Below are 22,480 nucleotides of genomic sequence, written 5' to 3'. Positions count from 1 at the left end.
AAAGCTTTCTGTCTATTGTACAAACTTTACCATGCAGTTTGGAATAATATCACCATAATCATAAAAAATTAAACAGTGAAAATGACTCATTTCCTGATATATATGGTTCTATGGAGCACCTTCCTCTTGACTAGATTATGTTTTGGTCATTATTTTATGTGAAATTAAACCGGTGAAATTCAAGTGCTTATTATGAAAGTTTCTGTCTTTTTTTCAAGTATATATTTATTTCATGCCAACTTTGGCGGGATAAATGAATGATTATTTCCATTGGGGAGGTAGGAACTGTTAATATGCTCCTTGTTCCTTGCCGAATACAATTCAGCGTCCCACATTTTATCCAGTGGCAGTCTGGGAAATGTTGAATGAAATGAAAAGGCAAAACAATAACAAATACTCTTCCACAAATTGAAGTGTATGAATTGTGCAATATTAAAAGTGAGATTAAGGGAAAGGCCAAAGTGGAAACTATTGTAGCCAGCTTGTTAACAACAATAGGTAGGTCCAGGTGTCAAAATCTTTCTTCTAGCAACATGGACAGCTAGACTCGCGTGTGTAGGTATCATAGCCGTTGTGTTAGAAACGGTGTGGGAGCTCGCTTGCAGCTAGCGAAGTAACTGTTGTTCCCAGGTGCTTTTATTGCTTTTTCCCAATAAACTGACAGTAATGGCTTGTTTGTAAGCTAGTCAATAGATTCTCAGTATCCATCTAGATAGCTAACTTATGGACGAGCATCCTGTAGCCGCTTGGCAATGTGGATATCAATCAAGCGAAGCTCAGGCTGCAGCTTCATGTTGTGTACAATTACAAGTATATTAAATTAGTAGCTAGTTACACATAAATAGTAATGCAGCACTTATTGATTTATCTTTCACATGCGATGTTTTACCTGTATTGGAATATGAAAAGAATATTTAGCTGATATCAAAATAGCTAACGTTTCATCTCGACTGTAAAGGCGCTACGGACGTGCTTGAAAGATGTACGCAGTGTATCGACAAGCCCACTCCCCCACCGCAATCGAGTTCTCCGTCTACTGCAACTTCATCTCCAACGAAGAGAAAAACCTGGTCGTCGCTGGAACTTCTCAGCTCTATGTGTATAGGATAATCCATGATGTGGAGGTGAAGTAGCAACGGTTTTATTTTCTGATCACTCAAAGTTTGTGTTATGGGATAAATCAAGAGGACAGGTAGTTGTCATCATAAACTAAAATAAATTGGCATTAGCATTTTTGGTTAGCATTTTTGAGCATATTGTTACATCAAATTTGAGTAATCCCTTTCTCCTCATATTTCAGACTACTTCAAAGACTGACAAGTCTCAAGGTATGGCCAAAACTGCCTCTGTACAGTATTTACAATGTTTTGATATCAGGAGAGCTGGTTTGGTAAATCACCATGTTATGATTTTGCCAGCCTTCAACTGACATCACTCTTGTCCTCAACAGATGTCAAAAGTCGCAAGGAGAAGCTGGAGCAGGTGGCCTGCTTCTCCCTCTTTGGCAATGTCATGTCCATGGCAAGCGTGCAGCTTGTGGGGGCTGGCAGAGATGCTCTCCTGCTCAGTTTCAAAGATGCAAAGGTAGGTGCTCCCTCTTTCTAGTCATTTAGAAAAATAGTATTACAGTACCCTGTACAAGATAAAACACTGATTTGCTGTCAGACTGCTGTTTTAAATGGGATATTGCTTTTGTGCCAGCTGTCAGTGGTGGAGTATGATCCAGGGACACATGATCTGAAGACACTCTCTCTTCATTTCTTTGAGGAGCCAGAGCTCAGGGTAAGTTGAACCTAATATGTTTAATGTGTTCAGTTGCTATACTGTATGTTTTGACTACAAATGACTACTAAACCTTACCCTAGCAAAAGCGTGACTCGAAGTCTGTAGTGCTAGTGGTGCTTCAGAGTCCAGGGAGGCCCTTTGATATTGTCGGCACAATCATTTAATCATCGTTGTTGTTTTTTTAATCTCAAGGATGGATTTGTCCAGAATTTGCACATTCCCATTGTCCGTGTGGATCCAGAAAACCGCTGTGCTGTAATGCTGGTTTATGGCACCCAGCTTGTGGTGCTGCCATTCAGGAAAGATACACTAACAGACGAGCAGGAGGGAGTAGTTGAAGGGTATGTACCCACAGGAACTTCGTAGCATCTTAATGTGACATTTAACATAAGATACCTATCTAATTGCTGTCTTGAGTCTGAAAATCCTTTTTAAATTTTTCTTTTTTTTCTTTTTTTTTTCTTTCTTTTTTTTTTACTTCCCATGCAGGCCCAAATCCAACTTTCTTCCCAGCTACATCATTGACGTCCGCGAGCTGGATGAGAAGCTGCTGAACATTGTTGACATGAAGTTCCTCCATGGATACTATGAACCCACACTGCTCATTCTGTATGAGCCCAACCAGACATGGCCAGGGTCAGTTTACCACAACAGCGTCTGTGCTCCTCTGTTCCTGGGTTGGGAACACAACCCTCCCTCCTCCGTTCCTCCTGTCTGTCTTCTACTTGTTTGTTCAGACTGTTTTTCCCTTCATTTTTCGACGTGTGTGACTGACCTCTTGTTCCTCTCTGACAGGCGTGTGGCTGTGAGGCAGGACACCTGCAGCATCGTGGCCATCTCTCTAAACATCATGCAGAAGGTGCACCCTGTTATCTGGTCCCTCAGCAATCTGCCCTTTGACTGCACCCAGGTTATGGCTGTGCCCAAGCCGATAGGTGAGAGTCCAGTGTTTACAGTACAGTGCTTAGACTGTAACCAAATGACATTATAACTTATTGACTTGCTTTTATTTTAGATTGTATCATGACTGAATATAATTATGGATCTAATCTCTGAAATGACTGTATGTATGGCAACTGCTGGAGAAAGTCTGAATTGATAGGACAGTGAGACTCTTCCTGTTTTTGTTTCAGGTGGTGTAGTTGTTTTCGCTGTGAATTCCGTACTGTACCTGAACCAGAGCGTTCCCCCATATGGAGTCTCACTCAACAGTCAAACCAATGGGACCACCGCCTTTCCCTTACGTAAGCTCTATCGCAGGACATACAAATCAATGATTTTAAGCTCACTCAGCATATGCAGGAGAAGCGGAAATTCTAATGACCTTGCCTAGGAAAAAAACACATTTATCGATCTTTCAGGCTTACAGGATGAAGTGAAGATCAGTCTGGATTGTTCTCAGTCCTCCTTCATCGGCTCAGACAAGATGGTCATCTCTTTAAAAGGAGGAGAGATGTGAGTGGAGCACAGTTGGTTCGACACATATACATAAGCTACAGCTGCGTTGTATGAGCTGGTGAAGGTCATGACCCCGTTCTTTCCCCCCTCTCCGTAGTTATGTGCTCACCCTCATAACGGATGGTATGAGAAGCGTCCGGGCGTTCCACTTTGACAAGGCTGCTGCCAGCGTCCTGACCACCTGTGTAAGTGGCATAGCAGTGAGTGAGGGCAGTCTGCTGACGCAAGCCTTTACCCTCTAGCTACCCCCTGGGCAGCTGCTGCTCCAGGCACATTAAATCTTCCTCCACAGAGGATGTGCTGACAGCAGCCCTTACTTGACAGTTTTTAGCCTCATGCGCAAACGCACTCACAGAGGAGAGAGAGAGAGAGAGAGAGAGGGCTTATATACACACACACTCAGACACACATACAAATAGCTTTGTGGTAGAGAGAGCACAGAGAAGTTATATTCTCAGCTTACTGTCAGCCGAGAGAGGACCGGTGATGGAGGAGCTCTTGAAGCATAGAGGTTCCCCCCTTACCCCAGGCTCTCTTCCTCCAGATGATGACCATGGAGGCCGGTTACCTGTTCCTGGGCTCCCGTCTTGGAAACTCTCTCCTCCTGAAATACACGGAGAAATACACGGAGAAACTGCAGGAGGCCCCACCTGAGGAGGGCCACGAAGGAGACAGTGGAAATGAGAAAGATACAGAGAAGCAGGTGAGTCGTTGTGTTTCGTTCTACGTATGGCCCTCGTACTATCGCTGTGAGTGATTCTGGAACAAAGGTATAGATTTCAGTGGAACCAATCCATTGGCTTAGCTAATGGAGTTGCGCTACATATCGCCGGCCGGGAGTGGATATTTAATGACATCTTCTCAGGGAGAAGGTGGTGTATGCCATTGTTTTATTCATTTCGTTTGGTCTCAAGGACACAACTAAATGGTAGTGTTAGTTATGCTCTGTTAAATAGCTGTCAGTATATAACTCCTATATGCCTCTGTTCCAGCTATAAATCAGATTTGGCTGAGGTTTGAACTTGTCTTTGACTAGAGGACGATATATGACACTTTGTATGTATTTGATGTCGTCGCACAGTGAACACAGTGAATCCCTGTCACATTGTCTCTGCTCCTAAACTGAGGGTAGATTCCAGCCTGGTATGCTTGCCTATATTGTGAATAGAAATGTTTCATTGTTGCTGTAATCATTCCAGGAGGAGCCACCCAGTAAAAAGAAACGAGTGGATTCTTCGACAAACTGGACAGGTATGTGGTGGATATTGATATTTCTTGGCTGTGTCTTGTACTGTATATATTCATACATGTCCTGCTGGCCTTATCAAGGTAATAAACACAACCACATTCCCCCCCCCTCCCCCCCCATGTCCTGTTCAGCTGGCAAGGGCTCGCTCCCAGATGAGGTGGATGAGATCGAGGTGTATGGTAATGAGGCCCAGTCAGGCACTCAGCTGGCCACCTACTCTTTTGAGGTAGACCTTCTTATTTTCTTGCCCATGCAAGTCTGTCTGTTTACTGCTTTAGCCAACCGTTGTTGTTGTTGTCATGTGAAACATGTCAGCTCATCCATCATATGAGTTTTTTGTGCTTTATAGAAAATAGCAACTCTTTATTGTCTGTGCATTTTGAGGTTACCATTAGAGGGAGTGTGTCCATGTGAAAACTGTCTCGTTTTAGGTTTGTGAAATCACATTCAATATTGGTTTATGATCTGTCTACTCTACATTTACTTACAGGTTTGTGATAGCATATTGAACATAGGACCTTGTTCCAATGCCTCCATGGGCGAGCCTGCCTTCCTGTCTGAAGAGGTACAGTTTCCTTTCATTCCAAAGTCGCAGTCAACATACCTTTGTTCTCCAGCCCTGTGGTACAACCCCGTGTTTGTGCTGTAACTTGTGGAGGCACTGATTAAGATCTCGATATGGATTTTTTTTAGCTTTGTTAAGGAAACAAAATGAGTAAGATCGATGTGTTTGATTTTTCAATGTCCATAGTTCCAAAACAACCCTGAGCCTGATCTGGAGGTGGTGGTGTGTTCTGGGTTTGGGAAGAATGGAGCGCTGTCTGTGCTTCAGGTAAACCCTCCCTTAAGCAACTCTGTTATACTTTGTGTGATGTGTGTGTATGTGACGTGTGTGTGTGTGACGTGTGTGTGTCCGATAGAGGGTTAGAGAGAGAGAGAGGTGTCGTTGTAAATGCTGCACTGTACTAAGACCTGTGGTGGGGAGGCACGTCTGCCACAGGTCCAGTGACGGTGCTACAGTGAACTCTGGGTTTACCAGGGCTGCCTCAGAGATCAACGGAGTAGCCTGTAAACACCCCAGAAACAGAGGAGCTTTCAACACTCAACAATCACATAAACAATTTTAAAACTTGATCTAACCAATGGCTGCTTTGTGAGTTCATTTATTTATTGATTTATTTCTGTGGCTCGAAATTTGAGTGTTGAAATTGTTGATTATCTTCCCCTCCACTCCACCCCCGCTCACAGAGAAGCATCAGGCCCCAGGTGGTCACGACCTTTGAACTGCCAGGTTGCCATGACATGTGGACTGTCATCTCCAATGAGGTGAAAGAGGACAAGGAGAAAGACAAGGTACTGTTATAGTATAGAGCCATTTTCTATTACATTCTGTGTTGTCAGATTGTTGAATACCAAGCTGTGCCCTGTGCGATCCCCTCCAGTCACCACTACAGGGCGAGGAAGAGGATGAAAATCCTGAGGAAGAGGAGAAGGGCGAGCCTAGAGTGGAGGATGACAAGAAGAAGCACGGCTTCCTGATTCTGAGCAGAGAGGATTCTACCATGGTACACACACACACCACACACACACACACACACACACACACACCACATCCAACCATACACAGCAGTTTGGAGCTTTTTTCTCCTGTCCTGGTTACAAAGTATTGACAATTCACCAAGTGCTTCTCTATGTTTAAACTAAGGGAATAAGGGGATTGCTGCAGTCTGTGAAGGTCAATTGTCTCTTCCTCCATCCCGTGTGGTACTGTAGATCCTGCAGACGGGACAGGAGATCATGGAGCTGGACACCAGTGGCTTCGCCACACAGGGACCCACTGTATTTGCAGGAAACATCGGGGACAACAAGTATATCATCCAGGTCTCCCCCATGGGCATACGACTACTTGAAGGAGGTAGCAATCTGTCTCATCGTCTTTTATGAAAGGGAGCAAAACATTATTTTATTTATTTTTTTCTCACACTCACTTTCACCGATCTTTCTTTCAGTGACTCAGCTGCACTTCATCCCCGTGGACCTGGGTTCTCCCATAGTGCAGTGCTCTGTGGCCGACCCTTACGTGGTCATTATGACCGCGGACGGAGTGGTCACCATGTTTGTGCTGAAGAGTGACTCCTACATGGGGAAGACTCACCGCCTGGCCCTACAGAAACCTCAGATCCCCACAGTGAGTGACCTGATACAACACAATCCAGAGACTACATTGATTAAACAAAGATTAGCTCCCTAGAAGGGATGTCTACAAATTGGGGGGGTACTTCGCTTACCTAGTTTGAGCCCTGACAAATTCAGTTTTAGAGGTCAGTGGTGTGACCAGTGCCTGTCTGTTCCCTCCACAGCAATCCCGTGTGATCACACTGTGTGCCTACCGTGACGTCAGCGGCATGTTCACCATGGAGAACAAGGCGAGCTGCTCCACCAAGGAGGACACCATTGCCAGGAGTCATTTAGAGACGGAGACCATCATCCATGACCTCAGGTGAGAAGCCACAGCACCCCCTGCTGCATGGGAGGAAAACTGGAGGTCTCAAAGGGATTTTCTATTGATTCATGTTTGCTGGTTGTGTAACAGTCTCTCTCTCTCTCTCTCTCTCTCTGTCATGTCCTCTCCAGCAACACAGTGGACGATGAGGAGGAGATGCTGTATGGAGACTCCAACCCTGGCATCACCCCCACTAAGGATGAGGCAAACTACAGCGGCCACGCTGGATTGTTCTCTGGGACAGGGGCAGGCCCAGGCAGAGCAGAGCCCACCCACTGGTGCATGATAGTTAGGGAGAATGGTGTGATGGAGGTACGGCTCAATGTTTTATCATTATAGTTTGGTAACTGACTCAATATCACTACTGTGTTATGTTGCCAATGGTTATATTGTAGTACTGCATAGGTTTATTGTACAGGATGTTGATTTTTTATGTGTTTTTTTTTTGTTGCCTTGCTTATCTAGATCTACCAACTCCCTGACTGGCGATTAGTATTCCTGGTGAAGAACTTCCCTGTTGGCCAGAGAGTGTTGGTTGACAGCTCCGCTGGCCAATCAGCAGCTCAGGGGGAGGGTAAAAAAGAGGAAGTGACACGACAGGGAGAGATCCCGTTGGTCAAAGAGGTGGCCCTGGTATCGCTGGGCTACAACCGCTGCAGACCCTACCTGCTGGTGAGTTTCAACGAATGTGCTTTTGTTTATCCGTTGCTCATTCTTGCCTCAAAACTATTGTGAAAGGCCAGAATATGTGACATTATCTTTTTACATTTCTCCCAAGGTCCATGTTGAACAAGAACTTCTAATCTATGAGGCCTTCCGATATGACCAGCAGCAAACCCAGAGCAACTTGAAAGTGCGCTTCAAGAAGGTAAAAGCAACGCCATTTGAAATGAGCTAGTCAAGATGTGGATTTTACATAGAGGTTATTCTGAAATGCTTGCCTTTTCTCTGCTCAGATGCCCCACAATATAAACTTTCGCGAGAAGAAAGCAAAGCTGTCAAAGAAGGATAAAAAGGCAGAGGGCGGGTCCGGCGAAGACGGCACGGTGGTCAAAGGTCGCGTGGCCAGGTTCAGATACTTTGAGGACATCTCCGGGTATTCAGGGGTAAGAGACTGTTCACACAAAAATGTGCACAACAGGCCATTAGGGACTGACCTGCTCTAGAACACACTGTCATTCTGTGCCCACCTAATGTTGATGTTGTTGTTTGTCTCAGGTGTTTATTTGCGGACCCTCCCCTCACTGGATGCTGGTGACCTCTCGCGGTGCCATGAGACTCCACCCCATGACCATCGACGGCTCCATCGAGTCCTTCTCACCCTTCCACAACATCAACTGCCCAAAAGGCTTCCTCTACTTCAATAAGCAGGTACAGAGACGACCTCTCTCTGTCAGGTCTGTAGTACGTCTGTCCACTAGGCAAGGACCAGGGGGACGGGCTCCTGGCCACCGCGTTTGATACCATTCCTCATTCCATTCCATGCATTACAATGAGCCCGTCCTCCGATATCTACCTCCACCAGCCTTCCCTGGCGAGGACGCAGATGTTATGTTGGTGTTTTCTGTTTCCACAGGGAGAGCTGAGGATCAGTGTTCTACCCACATACCTGTCGTACGACGCCCCCTGGCCCGTCAGGAAGATCCCACTGAGGTGCACTGTCCACTACGTCTCTTATCATGTGGAGTCCAAGGTAAGGTCCAGCTGTCTCAACTCAGACATAATCCTTTGGGTAAAAAGCCAAAGAACCTTTTCTCAGTGCATGCCAGAATACAGCACTCCACAGTCGCACCAGCGCAGTTACAATATGTAGACTTTATTTTTTTTATTGATCCTTTATTTATACAGGGGAAAGCACCTTGAGACCAGGGTCTCTTTTTCAAGTGTGCCCTGATTATGTATTCTAAACACATCACTATTTGCATTCCATTGACAATACATTTATAACCAGTTTTTACAGACAACAATCATTCACAACAACAATCCTCCACCAAGAATTCGGCAGACAAGTTCCATTATACGGAGATATGTTATTTTTTAACAAGAAGAAGTTCATATTAAAAGTGTGTTGATATTAAGCTATAATCCCTTTCAAAGGCAACGATGAAAGTGTGTACGGTAGTCTTTTTCCTCAGAGTCTGCTGAGGGGAAAAAGTCAATAGAGGAACTAGAAATAGAGAAAAGGCCTTTGATATGCTGTGCTGTGTTGCTTGGCTCTGCCTCTCAGGTCTACGCTGTGTGCACCAGTGTAAAGGAGCCCTGCACGCGCATCCCCAGGATGACTGGGGAGGAGAAGGAGTTTGAGACCATCGACAGGGGGGAGAAAGGCATGTATTTACCTCAGTATGAACATGCATACACGTTCATTCATTCATTAGATCCTGAAATTATAAAGCACCTCTTTGTGTTGCTTAGGCTATTTGAGACTGCTGTCAATCAATCCTGAAATTGTATAGCAGAATTTTGTGTTGCTCTGGCCGTTTGAGAATATCAGGATGGTTTCTAATCCTGAACAATATGCGATTGGCGGTGCTCTCACTCTGCCCTTTCTTCTCCTTCCTCAGATGAGCGCTACATTAATCCTCTGCAGGATAAATTCTCCATCCAGCTCATCTCTCCTGTCAGCTGGGAGGCCATACCCAACACACGGTAACTAATACCTAGTACCCAACACACGGTAACTAATACCTAGTACCCAACACACGGTAACTAATACCTAGTACCCAACACACAGTAACTAATGCCTGCTACCCAACACACGGTAACTAACACTAGTACCCAACACACGGTAACTAATACCTAGTACCCAACACACGGTAACTAATACCTAGTACCCAACACACAGTAGCTAACACCTAGTTCCCAACACATACTTACAACTACTGCAGCTCTATGGAGAACAGCCTCCACAAGCCCAACCTGAGGGATGGCCATTAGATTGTGCAGTGAACAAAATAGAATAGTACACACACTGTGCCCATTTGCTTTCAGGTTCACAGGGCTCCAATACACATCAAAACAAAGAGCACAGAAACATCAGGAGCACCAACATCAACAGTATTTAAATTCAACTGTAGTCATATGTGTCTGTCCCCTGTCTGTCCCTCCCTCCCTCCCTCCCTCCCTCCCTCCTTCTCTCTGCTTGACTTTCAGGATTGACCTGGAGGAGTGGGAGCATGTGACCTGTATGAAGACTGTAGCACTGAAGAGCCAGGAGACGGTGTCTGGACTGAAGGGCTACGTGGCTGCTGGCACCTGCCTGATGCAGGGGGAGGAGGTCACCTGCAGGGGCAGGGTGAGTGCCCACTGGGTCACAATTTTAAATTAGCGTGAACCTGTTCCCCTCCTTCTGATCATGGGTCTTATTGGTTTCGTTCAGATCTTGATCCTGGATGTGATCGAGGTGGTCCCAGAGCCCGGTCAGCCCCTCACTAAGAACAAGTTCAAGGTCCTGTATGAGAAGGAGCAGAAAGGACCGGTCACAGCACTGTGTCACTGCAGCGGATTCCTCGTCTCTGCCATCGGACAGAAGGTGACCAACCGCCTCACCCTCACACTATTCTACCATAGCTGCTAAGGTCTAAATGTCATTGTGTGGCCGACGTGATGGTTGACTGTTATTCCTAAGGCCTGTTCAGAATCACATATTGAAAAGCAGTCATCCTTTGCATGGACCTCTGCACATTTCTGCGTGTAGATCTTCCTGTGGAGTCTGAAGGACAACGACCTGACGGGCATGGCCTTCATCGACACCCAGCTCCACATCCACTCCATGTACAGCATCAAGAACTTCATCCTGGCCGCCGACCTCATGAAGAGCATCTCTCTGCTGCGCTACCAGCCCGAGAGCAAGACGCTGTCTCTCATTAGCAGGGTGAGGCCGCTCGCAAACCAAAATGGCCACATTTGCAGCGCATCATTTTCACTGATTTGGAATCCCCTAAAAGCTTACAGGGGCTATAATCTGGTTCAAAGCATTGTATTCAGATGGCAGAGCGATTTATTGTTGGTACAATGTTGTTTGGAGTTTATTGATTTCACTGTACATCCCAAATGAGGATGCATGGGATGGATAGAAGCACTTTCTTTGTTTTTCACTGCGGCTCCTGCCCTGTGGGAGTCCAGAGATGGTTGTGTGTTTAAATTTATCTTCTAGAGAGCAGCACCGGCTTCAGGAGGTAATTCAACTATCTGTCTTGTGTTCATTCTCGTGCCAGTGTTTGTTAGTCTCATAGGACTCCTTTCTTTCTTTTTTTCTTTCTTTCCTTCTTTCTTTCTTCTGTTTTTTGTGACCACAGGACGCCAAACCTCTGGAGGTGTACAACATAGAGTTCATGGTGGATAACAACCAGTTGGGATTCCTGGGTAATGTCATGCTTTGGATGGAGAGGCAGGATTCAAATATTTCTTAAAGCACTCACAATGCCTTGACATCTCAATGTTAACATTTGTTATCTTTTCTCCATTTCAGTTTCAGACCGAGACCAAAACCTGTCGGTGTACATGTACCTGCCAGAAGGTAAATAATAAATAGTAGTTGTTAGCCTTTTAAATATGCAGAATTACAAACAGAGTTGATGTGTCATCTAAGACTGTAACTCCAAAGTGTTCCTGTATCCATACTGAACTAGTGCCTTATTTCCTGCCACGGTATAGCCAAGGAGAGCTTCGGGGGTATGCGGTTGCTGAGACGGGCCGACTTTAATGTCGGTACCCACGTCAACGCCTTCTGGAGGATGCCCTGCCGAGGGGCAGTGGACACTGCCAGCAAGAAGGCCCTGACCTGGGACAACAAGCACATCACTTGGTTTGGTAGGGCTCAAAACTCACTGTCAAAACTCCCTCCACCACCTCAACCCCCTTTGGAACAAAGTAACAGACCATCTCACAAAGTTAGTTTTAGTACGTGCAATCAAAAGCTCCTCTGCGTTTGTTGTTTTCAGAAGGATCCAAAATGGGCGGCTTTAACTCCTTACAGTAGCAGTAAATATTCTCTTCCCTCTCTGTGTTCCCACAGCCACTCTGGATGGAGGGATTGGGCTGCTCTTACCCATGCAGGAGAAGACTTACCGCCGGCTTCTGATGTTGCAGAATGCCCTCACCACCATGCTCCCTCACCATGCAGGCCTAAACCCCAAAGCATTCAGGTTGGGATCTGCTTGCACACTCTTCTACACCTCCAAAATGATGCTGAGTTTGCAACTGAAACACTTGAGAAACATGCTGCCCTGAGAAACATGATCAGAATTAAAACATTCTTTCAATTTGAGGCCATCAGTATTCCTTTTGACATCTACAATGTTGCAAATAGTTAAATTGTTCAGGATTTCAGAGGGAATGCAAATAGATTTTCCCCCAAAGCTAACACGTACTGTATGTGTTATGTTTGGATCTGGTTCTGGCAGGATGCTGCACACGGACCGGCGCACCCTGCAGAACGCAGTGCGGAACATTCTGGATGGGGAGCTCCTCAACAAGTACCTGTACCTGAGCACCATGGAACGCAGTGAGCTGGCCAAGAAGATCGGCACAACCTCAGACATAGTGAGTATAGTCCCCTCTGACAGAACTAAGCAAATGACTGTAGTAATCCGGCCCAGATCAAACAATTTTGACCAAACAGTTGATCAGTTAACTGAAATATTTCAATCCCTTTGTCAAGTATATGTTGCTGATTCCCCCCCCCAACCGTTTCTCATCATGGTCTTCTCCCTCTCTTCATTTCAGATCTTAGATGATCTTCTGGAGGTTGACAGAGTGACTGCTCATTTCTGAGAGCAGGATTCTCTCCCCTAAATGTGCCCCCTCTCAACTGGTGGCATTCACTTAATGCTCTGTTTTATATAGGATGGAAAAAAAAGTCTTTGTTAATGCCATGTTCTTGTTGTTTTTGTTATTTGTGTCTGACAAAAGAAGGTAAATTCATCATGTTTCTTAGAATATTTTCTAAACAAAGTTAATTAAAAATCATTTAAAACACTGGATTGTATCTTCCTTTACAAACATTTATGGGTCCTCTCGTTACTATAGTGGGATTTGTGATGTTAGGGACTTGCAGACAAAACGATGCTAAGAGGTAGCACACACATTTTTTATTATATTAAACATATTCATCATAAATATAAGAATAGAATTTAAAAAGGTATTGTTCAGCAGCATTTCATTGCCTTTTGGCTCTCAGACTGAGTAGTTTTGTATGTATGGCTTGTTAAATAATGAGTTTAGTTCCTACAAACATACAGATCTTAGGACCCCTTCTTTACCATATGATCCAGCTAATGCAATTAGAGTTACAAACTGTTGTTGACAGTGCCTAGAGATGTCTTCATATAAAACTAAAGATTGACACATTACATATGATATTCAAATTGAGAGGTTAACTCAAATATCAGATCGCTACTTCATATACTAATTTACATTCATCAAACGGTCACAGCAGGAATCTTGACAACCTGAAAGGGATAGTTCAGCCAAATGACTAAATTGGTGAGACGGTTCCTTGAAAGTAGTCTATGGGCTAGGAATGACTAACACACGGTACAGATTAGTTTGAATAGCCACTGCAACTTATGCTAACTTTAGCCACTGCTAACCAAATAACACAATGGATGTGATAGGGGCTAGTAGAATACTGTAAGTTCACAATTGCATGGTCAAATCAACTCTTGGAAGGCACTGTAAGGTGATTTGGATTTGTCCCCATCACTCCCATTGGTTTTTTTTGTAAGCGGTGGCTTAAGTTAGCTTAAGTCTCCTGGCCCACAGACTACATTCAGGGCAAGGAACCATCAGACTATAAAGAGTAAAATAGTAAACTTATGCTTTAAAAGAAATCAATGTATAACAATGCTGCTGAAATCCTTCAATCAAATTAATTCACAGTTAAATAAAATGTATGTACAATAGAATAAAAAAGCAGGATCATTTGGATATTGCTGCGATCATAAAATAGCCCCTTGATTTAAAAAGATCCACACATTTTTCGCCAATGGATATATTCAAACATGGCATTGAGACTCCACTATTACTCATCTCTTGTGCTTTTGCTGTGTAGTTTAGTCCTAAACTGTATTTGGTGTTCTTCAGTCTTTAATCACCACCAGCAGACAACATGATAATAAAAACTCTGTTGTTGTTGTTGTTGTCATCCTCCCAAGAGAGAGTTAAACAGGGGTCCATCTCTGTTCTATGGTCCTGCTGAGGTAATGAGGTCCTGTAACAGGGTGTTTTCTACCTCAGGTACTGGTACATCTCCTCATCCAGAGATACAAGGCCAAACAGAGACAGCAGGCTCAGCAGTGATCGTGTCAGGCTCATCATCACCATCTCTGACCTGTGAGGATAATATGTCATGAGAAGCAAGCATTATTCAAAGCAAATGTTTATGATTGTCTACATATATCCTGTGTAAAACAGGATCTATCTGCTCTACCTGCATTGTAGCTATTTTTGCTCATAAAACAATGGTTTTAGCTTCTGTCAAAACTACAACAGCTACCATGTATTCCCCTCACAGATACTGTAAATGTGTTTTGTAATAAATTAATAAACAAACAAAGACAGTGCATACATTGCTATATGGCAGGTGTGATTAAATTCCAGCTGTAGGATATAGCACACCAGGCTGGCCTCATGCTTTTGAAGTCAGTGGTAGAAAAAAAAACCCGGTGGCAGTCCTGTGCCAAGGTCACAATACCGTGATCAGTACTTCCAAGCACCATCCCTTACCTCAAGGCACACTCGAACTTGAGGCTCTCCCAGAGTGTCCGGAACATCCGGAACAGCCAAAGCCTAGGCAGGACCCCTGGCATCTCTGCTTGGAGCCTCCCCCAGCCTCGAACAGCACTGAAAACAGGGAAGCAAGGGTTAGCAATACTGTAGTTCAATATGAGGGGGTTAACATTTTGAAATGTGTATCAAAAGCTCACAAAGACGACAGATCAATATGCACAGCAAGTCATCTCTTATTCCATTTAAATCAAAGCTCAGGACTCGTTTGGTAAAAAAGCACCACACCACACCCATATCAATCCATTACAGTGTGTGATTCCTAGAATCTCATTACTCTGGTCAATTAAAGTAAGATAAGAAGGAAATGAGTATATGATATGCCCCTGCTAACCTCTTGGCCATGATAAAGTAGCGGTCGACAGGTGCACCCAGAGTGATGTTGATGCTCCTGACTGTGTTGATGTTGCGGAACACGAGTAGCATGGGACGGGGCATCGACTTCAAGACCTGCATGATGTTCTCGAAGTGATTGACAGCCATGTCGCGCATGTAGGACGTCTCCTCCCGACTCAGGATGTTGGACAGGCCCAACTCCCGCATGTTGATTGGTCGCTGCAGTAGCATCTCGCAGAAGATAAAGTAATCTGGAAACCACATAGGACAGGTCATTGTTAGCATGTTTTGATTAGTTTATTATATTGTGGTACTTGATTTTTTCAAAGCACATGCTTTCTGTATTAAATGGAAATTATTATTATTATCATTATTATTATTATTATTATTATTATTATTATTTTGTGTAAAATTAATGCATCAAAGCTGACAATTGATCAAATAAAGATAACAATTAACTGTCCTGACCTTTGACCCCAAGAACACTGGAGTACCTCTTCATGGCTGCTTCGTCTCGGAGGACTATGGACCGCCACAGTTTACACAGGGCTACCCTGTCACTACACATTGAATGAAGGTCAAATGTTAAGAGTTGTTATCTGCACATTCAAGCTCTGCCATTTAAACCGGACACATGCAGTACATGCATACATAACCTTGAGCAACAGTTTAAAACATACCGTTCACTGAGGTATTCATACAGTCCATGATCCAAAAGAACAAGCTCTGCCTTCTTGTCAGGACCTCTTCTCACAAGCACTGGAATGTGATATAGACATCCAAGTCATTCTAAGCATTGTTGTACATTGTAGTTATTTGTCCTCATACAAGCTCAAAAAACTGTGTGTATTGTGATCAGAGGCAATAAATCAGCATATTTACTCTACTGTATGTGAGAGCAGAAAATGTCAATGTGAAAAGGTTAAGGGAGTTCACTGGATAATCAGTAGCTAAATGCTTCTCTAAATAATTATCTTTCACAAGCCTGTAAACATACACCTACCATTGCCAGGATGGGGGTCAGCATGGATGAAGCCAGTGTAGAATATCTGCTCTGCAAATGTACGGATCAGCTTGTCAGCCGTCTGAAGGACATGCAGAAAAACATTAACATGTTGTGACATAAAAGTTTGGTAACTGCATGGTATATTTCAGTTCAGCAGTTTGTGTTATTGCACAAGTGCAATCAGAAATATGTATAACACATACTGTACATTTTATAAAAGGAAAATGTAGCAGTAGTAAAAGTAGTAACACAAACCGCTCAATTCTTCCAATTACTAAATGACTAATGTACTGTACAGTATCAGGTTTATGCAATGCTGTTACTAGAGTACAGAGTTACTACGCAGATATAGGTTTGTAAGTGTGAGTGAAATTAGCGATGCGTCTGATCACGAATGATGATCCTCATAGACATAATGAATGTCACTCTTGGTGTGTAATGACAGGCACTTACATCTTTCAAGCTGAGTCCTTGCCTTTTGATTTCTTCCACATTGTTGATTTTGCAGCCATCACAGAATTCGGCTGTCAACACCCTCTAAAAGATAACAATTGTTAAATAAAGATGCAAAACTAATCTAATGTATTGGTGGTTGAGAATATCCAAGTAGTCTTTAGTCAAGAATATGATCATCTGTCTCACCTTGCTAGTTTGCTCCCAGTAGACCTTGGGCACAACAACAAAATTGAAGTGTTTAAGTTCCTCTGCACACCTCTCTGAGTTCTTGGCCTCATTTTCAAAGTCCAACTCTTGAGCCAAGGTACCCTTCAAGTCCTTAAAACATCAGTGAAAACCCACATTAGGGGACCATGTCAACAAATGATGTGTCTGTCAACAGACATACTCAAATGTAAGCCCTTACCTTGAGGACCCATCTGAATCCAAAGCTGGGGTGCATGAACTTCACAGCATCCAGAAGGATCTCCAGTGTCCTGATATCGCCATCGAACCGATCCCTGAGGTCTATGTACTGCACCTGTGGAACGGAGAAAGAATTACATTACAATACACATTACAATGACATGAGTGAAACCTGTTTAAGACAGTAAATCATACACAGTACCAGTGGCTAATTAAACTGCTTGAATGTGTTCAGTGAACCTCGACCCACCTTCACAGCAACAGGGGTCCCATCATGCAGCTCAGCCTTGTGAACTTGGGCTAAGCTGGCTGCTGCTATGGGCTCATAGTCAAAGTTTCTGAACATCTTGGCCGGACTTGTGTTGAAGTCTTCTTTGAACAGTGCATCTACCTGAAAGATAGGGAGTCAGGGGGTGGTGTTAGAATGTTAATGAACCATTTTTTGACCATTGAGAACATTTAAGACCAATGTTTGGAAAGACTATTGAAGGTCTCACCTCTTTGTACCTCCTGTTCAGGGCCTTGTCCTCCAGGACCTGCAGGGTTCGGACGTATTCTGGGGGTAAGAGGTGGTTGAAGGCACACAGGCCCTGGCCAAGTTTAATGTAAATGCCTCCATTCTGCACAGCTCCTTCCACCATGCTGTCTGCTGCCCTCTGGTGGCACGCTGATATCTCTGCCAAGTAGGATGAGCTGCTCTGGCAGGGGAGGACAAGAATATGATAGGATTGTCCACACCACATCACTGCGATTATGATAGGGCAGGGGCTATTGTCCCAGTTATAAACAGTAGGCCTGTTTTTTGGGGGGGGTATTTCCATTCTGTCAAACTTACCTCATCCATGTCACGTAATGTCACATTGGAGGTCCACCAATAATCTACTGAGATTAAGAGCCCAACATATATCGACCTATTGGGAAAGAAAATATGAAGGTTTGAATGTGGCTCAACCTTTCTGACTATGATTTGAAAATGTTATTCCTAGAAGTGTAATAGTGCAACAGTGTCGGGACGTACCTGCAAAACCGGCCAACTCCCTCCACCAAGATCTTCATCTTCCTTCTCTCTCTGGGTTCTGACACAGCGTACTGGACCCCCACCACCACAGGCACACCGACGGAAACCCCAAGAAACATTTTCCGTAAGAGACCTCGACTCCCTCCTCTGTAAGGAAAATATATATTTTCAGCAGAAAATATCAGCTTGATATTTATGTTTTATTGGGAAGGACATTCCATTGCATTCAGGCAGGAAAAGTGCTACAGAAATAAAGTTTGGTTGATTGATAGATTATTATTTCTGGAGGGTTACCTAATACAGTATTGCTTGACTGCTAGCACATAGCTCAGTACCTGTGTGAACTGTAGGATCTGCAGAGTTGCAGCTGTGAGTCTGGATGTGGGCATCTGCGGAGCAGGGCCAAGTGATGCCGACACAACCTTAACTACGCAGGGAGCAAAATTACAAAAATAACAATCAACCCCCTTTACAAGCCTCAACTCCTACACAACTAACATTAGTCAAGCACTGCTTCTGTGTTAATAATAGACCTGTCGAGGTGGTAACTTTTAGTTAATACTGATTTATTTCTCTAAACATAGTTCATCCCGTTGTGTTACCAACATTGAATAACAACATGGGGACTGGTAAGGGGTGGGGAAGGTCTGCATCAAGGCCAGTTCCATAGGCTGGAACACTTTGTTGTTTTCATTAACTGTCCTATCTGAGAACACAATGTTTTCACAGACTGATTGATGTATAGATAGAGCCTCTGTGTCAGGGACCTGACCATACACTGCATCATTCATTTACTCATTCCTATTTAACATGACATTGAATAAAACACGTATTGCACAATCTACTATAAATGCTCTAGAAAGGTTGGACATTATAATCTCAAAATTAGGACCAATTAGCAATTGTGCAAAGCCTTGAAATGAATAACCTGGTGGTGCTGTAATTGCATGGGGGCATCATCTGTATAATCAGTGTGTACAAGTGAGTGGCTTGCATGAGGGTTGTTATCTGTCATAACTTAGACAAGTATGTTCAATTCATACCATTCCAGTGGCTATGTATATTTTTCTTAATGTTATCAATATTAGTAACTGCATCTAAATGTCATAGTCAAATTGAACGGGTAGGCGTCTGAATTTGGTGATCGTATCATGCTAGTCAGATAGGCTAATGCAGAGGAAGAAAGATATATTTCAAACAAATAATTTACCGCTTTGAAGGTCTCTCCTGCCATGTTCAGCCCTTGCATTTACACCTCGCTCTCTTGTCGTTGGGATAAATTTAGAAACGCGTTGTCAATTTCCTAAATGTAACCTTGATACTGTAAACTCGTTTCAGATCATGCTTAGATTTACTAGGTGGCTACAATGTAGATGTTCACTAGGCAGAGACAGTGCGTACGTATGTGATCACCTGACAAATGGTCCGAGTTTCTCTTCTCACAAGATTTCTCACTTGCCTCGACATCCGCCTCAGGGACCAAATTGACACAAGAAAACGATAACTATTGAGATAACATTTAAATCACCTACAGCGAGAAATAATATGTGTATTTTTATGTAGGATCAATCAAAAATGAATGTTATATGAATGGGAATTAATTCCTAGAATTCCCTATTCGTCATGATCAAGCCGGAAACGACGAGTGTGCTATCTCTTTGCAGACCTGTGTGCTGTCATCGAAAATGCTAGCCTTGGGAGAGATTCATTGGACAGACATACTCTGATATGCATACTCTGTAAAATGTGCATATATCAAAGAGAGCAAAAAAAAAGTGCAATGTAACAAATAAACTACATCTCATAACATTTTCTCCTGAAAATAACACTTGACTGAACACTTGCACAAGTGAGTCACAAACAGTCAAACATTATTAGGCTACTTAAAAACATGATGATAGGCAACATCTTACAAAGTGTCTTATTAAAACAGAAACAGAAACCATTGAGTAACATAAATAATGTTGGTTGTGACAGCTGCTCTCATCATGAAAGTATTTAAGTCATATCTATCAAAACCCAGGTATTATATTTCGTTATTTGAAATTGCTAGACATTGATAAATTATGTATTATTCCTGTGAATCTCTCTATAAAATTTACTATATAACTAAGGTTTGATATGATTTGATAAATCATACAGACTGTGTCTTTTAAAGACAACACATACTGGTAAAATAAATTGTGATAATGCATTGTACATTGCAACTGAGACAAACGTGGGCCAAATAACAACTGCCATATCTAATCTGATTATGCATGCTGTGTTTTTTCGAATGAGCAACATTTTAAAATAGTGTTATCTTATCTTATTGTAGTGTGTAACAAGTGAACATGTAGTGTGTAACAAGTGAACGCACCCCATGTGACCCTTGGAGAAGATGGATATTACTTTTGTGTTACATCATCTTACATCATATTAGTATCCAAACAACGGGATGTCCCCAAAGCTTTGATGCAGATGAAAAGTGGAGGATATTCATTGGAGGATGGAAATTACCCTCATGTTGCGCACTTTTAATTTCTTCCATCTTTGTTTTACATAGGCACATCAATTAGGTGTTTAACTTTAACACCCTAATACAAACAGACGAACATATTATCGATATGTATGAGATATGGAGAGCAGCTATGGAAGTATCTATTTTGATGATGAGCTCCAGATATTGTTTGATGTTTTAAATGTTTTATGTCTTATGTATTATTTGGAGTCACATGACACAGCTGTCAATTAAGCCAAAGAAACACACCAAAGGCAAATTTCCACATTGGATAATAAAGTTGTTCTATTCTATTCCTTTATATTTGTTCTGTACGCAATATACACATGATATATATCAAACTTCAGTGAAGCTCTCGTTGTCAGAGGGAGCTTCAGCCTCTGTCACACATTCTCCCGGAAGATGTGCGACTGTCGCTGCAGTCTTGTGTTTCCTGTTTACGGGCGGGAAGAGCGAAAGAACCTGAACCGCGGTCTGTCATCGTTTTCTACCTCTCAGTTCTGCTGCAGGTTTGTTTTGGTCTCTTAGCTAGCTAGCTGAACTATTGTCAATATTAGTGATAAACGCAACTTTTCGTGATCTATATAACTATTTAAACTGGACCGTTGCCTAAAGTTTAAAGGGATTTGAAGTGCAAAGCAGATGGAGGACCCTGCGGACTCCGGTGGTGGCGGTGCAGCAGAGGGCCCCGCGGTGCAAGTAGCGGAGATCCGCTACCCAATTGGAGCGCGTCCTCTGCGTTTGTTGGAGTGGAAAGTCAAACCCGGGTCCCTTGTCAATGTGGATTCTGTGCTGGCGTTATGTGCTCCTATCCCGCTGGAAAAAGAGGCCGGATCAGAGCCACGAGAACAGCCAAACAGGCTGCCAGAGAAGCGGTTGAAAGCGGACCGTGCTGGAGTGGTAAAGGAGCTCTGCTGTCAACTTGGACAAGTCATATCGCCTGGGTGAGTCAGCCAGCTGAAGTCGTTACATGTTGCTGTGTCAGTTTAGTTTTTTTCAGAGTGATATTGTGTGGAGTGTTACTTGCCATGTAGTTGCTTAATCGTTCACTGGTGTACATTTGTTTAGCGACCCTGGTAGGGTAGACTTAGCTATGGCTCGCTAGCAATGCTAACCCAGTCGCGCATGTGCAGGAACGCCGATGTGTACATCATCAGGATGAACAAAATGTCAACATTGATTTACTTGACATCATTCACATGGTATTTAATCATCGAATAATATTTACTCTCTTGTTATTGTGCATGAAAAGGTCAGACATAACAGTTAAATTGAACATAATGCTGAATTGCCATTGGTACTGTAGCTTATTAGGAAAATTTTAACTTTGTCTTTTTGCTGTGCTGTGCTGATTAGCAGATGATTGTACATGTTCCCTTGTAAGGGAATCATGATATATCAACTGTCTTTTTTTTCCTGTAGTGGTGTCATCGTCAGAATAGAAGAATGCAGCCATCCCATAGTGATGAAGGGTCTGTGCGCTGAATGTGGCCAGGACCTGACACAGTAAGTCAACATACAACTACATTCATTTACACAAGACTTGTACACAGTGGAGCTGGGGGGGAAAGGGCCCAAAAATCTGTTACACAATCTTTACTCTGACGCACCAATGAGACTCTTTTTTTTATGACAAATCTGATGCGAATGTACACTGACACAACATGCATAGCAAATTGTGACTACTGTACGAATCTTCAGGCAACACCATGTTGTCATACCTCTTAGAGAGAAGTCTTATCTTTCTCTTAAAACCACAAGATCCACTGTACATGCTGACATGCTGCTAAATTCATTACACCCACTCCTTTTTTCTCTCAGGCTACAGAGCAAGAATGGGAAACAGCAAGCGCACATCTCCACAGCAACCGTCTCTATGGTGCACAGTGTTCCGGAGTTGATGGTCAGCTCAGAGGTGAGCCTTGTCACAGGGACACCTGGAGACCGGGCCACTTGATGTGACCTTGCAGTTGTTC

At 43.3% G+C, this 22,480-nt stretch overlaps 3 protein-coding genes across 6 annotated transcripts in view; 2 read left to right on the top strand and 1 right to left on the bottom strand.

The window, feature by feature from the left end:
- The first annotated feature begins 334 nt into the window (after nucleotides 1-334).
- Nucleotides 335-12,967, top strand: cpsf1 (cleavage and polyadenylation specific factor 1). The gene is made up of 38 exons (XM_083680950.1): nucleotides 335-498; nucleotides 959-1,124; nucleotides 1,301-1,328; nucleotides 1,451-1,584; nucleotides 1,702-1,782; nucleotides 1,978-2,126; nucleotides 2,275-2,421; nucleotides 2,581-2,720; nucleotides 2,919-3,029; nucleotides 3,147-3,240; nucleotides 3,341-3,428; nucleotides 3,788-3,946; nucleotides 4,443-4,494; nucleotides 4,624-4,718; nucleotides 4,983-5,057; nucleotides 5,244-5,324; nucleotides 5,741-5,845; nucleotides 5,935-6,057; nucleotides 6,266-6,407; nucleotides 6,502-6,680; nucleotides 6,853-6,992; nucleotides 7,127-7,307; nucleotides 7,461-7,667; nucleotides 7,774-7,863; nucleotides 7,952-8,101; nucleotides 8,214-8,366; nucleotides 8,572-8,688; nucleotides 9,223-9,322; nucleotides 9,560-9,644; nucleotides 10,149-10,290; nucleotides 10,375-10,527; nucleotides 10,693-10,869; nucleotides 11,294-11,360; nucleotides 11,467-11,514; nucleotides 11,652-11,807; nucleotides 12,013-12,142; nucleotides 12,401-12,539; nucleotides 12,723-12,967. Exons 2-38 carry the CDS (start codon nucleotides 981-983, stop codon nucleotides 12,768-12,770), a joined length of 4,410 nt encoding a protein of 1,469 aa, XP_083537076.1. The 5' UTR covers nucleotides 335-498; nucleotides 959-980; the 3' UTR covers nucleotides 12,771-12,967.
- Nucleotides 12,968-13,141: 174 nt separating this feature from the next.
- On the bottom strand, nucleotides 13,142-19,519 carry adck5 (aarF domain containing kinase 5). 2 transcript variants are annotated; one of them, XM_083680832.1, is made up of 16 exons: nucleotides 19,418-19,519; nucleotides 19,215-19,267; nucleotides 18,340-18,431; nucleotides 18,005-18,151; nucleotides 17,822-17,897; nucleotides 17,484-17,684; nucleotides 17,237-17,377; nucleotides 16,988-17,101; nucleotides 16,768-16,899; nucleotides 16,579-16,662; nucleotides 16,123-16,204; nucleotides 15,800-15,878; nucleotides 15,588-15,679; nucleotides 15,118-15,370; nucleotides 14,724-14,840; nucleotides 13,142-14,328 (listed from the first exon to the last, which is right to left on the bottom strand). In XM_083680832.1, the coding sequence occupies exons 2-16, from the start codon at nucleotides 19,251-19,253 to the stop codon at nucleotides 14,226-14,228; spliced, it is 1,752 nt and encodes a 583-aa protein (XP_083536958.1). In that variant the 5' UTR covers nucleotides 19,254-19,267; nucleotides 19,418-19,519; the 3' UTR covers nucleotides 13,142-14,225. The 2 variants fall into 2 exon arrangements, with proteins under 2 accessions (XP_083536958.1, XP_083536957.1); XM_083680831.1 differs by lacking the exon at nucleotides 19,418-19,519 and having other exon boundaries at nucleotides 19,215-19,353.
- Nucleotides 19,520-21,019: 1,500 nt separating this feature from the next.
- The window catches only part of ctdp1 (CTD (carboxy-terminal domain, RNA polymerase II, polypeptide A) phosphatase, subunit 1), a 58,778-nt gene continuing 57,317 nt past the window's right edge, over nucleotides 21,020-22,480 (top strand). For all 3 annotated transcript variants that reach the window (XM_083680961.1, XM_083680960.1, XM_083680962.1), the window contains exons 1-3: nucleotides 21,020-21,448; nucleotides 21,927-22,010; nucleotides 22,326-22,419. In XM_083680961.1, coding sequence (XP_083537087.1) covers nucleotides 21,147-21,448; nucleotides 21,927-22,010; nucleotides 22,326-22,419 — 480 coding nt within the window. In that variant the 5' untranslated portion in view covers nucleotides 21,020-21,146. The remainder of the gene's footprint in view (nucleotides 21,449-21,926; nucleotides 22,011-22,325; nucleotides 22,420-22,480) is intronic.

This window comes from Argentina silus, assembly GCF_951799395.1.
Source record: "Argentina silus genome assembly, chromosome: 11".
NCBI lineage: Eukaryota > Metazoa > Chordata > Actinopteri > Argentiniformes > Argentinidae > Argentina > Argentina silus.
Note: the sequence above shows the minus strand (reverse complement) of the source record. Positions and strands in the feature narration are given on the sequence as shown.

Bases quoted from the DNA above. Each gene is read 5' to 3' on its own strand.
- adck5 (XM_083680832.1), bottom strand. From the start codon at position 19,253: ATGCAAGGGCTGAACATGGCAGGAGAGACCTTCAAAGCG. The intron at 17,102-17,236 runs GTGGGTCGAGGT...TCCGTTCCACAG, and splicing joins GGACCCCTGTTGCTGTGAAG to GTGCAGTACATAGACCTCAG. The intron at 16,205-16,578 runs GTAAGTGCCTGT...CATGTCCTTCAG, and splicing joins AAGGACTCAGCTTGAAAGAT to ACGGCTGACAAGCTGATCCG.
- cpsf1 (XM_083680950.1), top strand. From the start codon at position 981: ATGTACGCAGTGTATCGACAAGCCCACTCCCCCACCGCAATCGAGTTC. The intron at 5,058-5,243 runs GTACAGTTTCCT...CAATGTCCATAG, and splicing joins CTGCCTTCCTGTCTGAAGAG to TTCCAAAACAACCCTGAGCC. The intron at 5,846-5,934 runs GTACTGTTATAG...GATCCCCTCCAG, and splicing joins AGGACAAGGAGAAAGACAAG to TCACCACTACAGGGCGAGGA.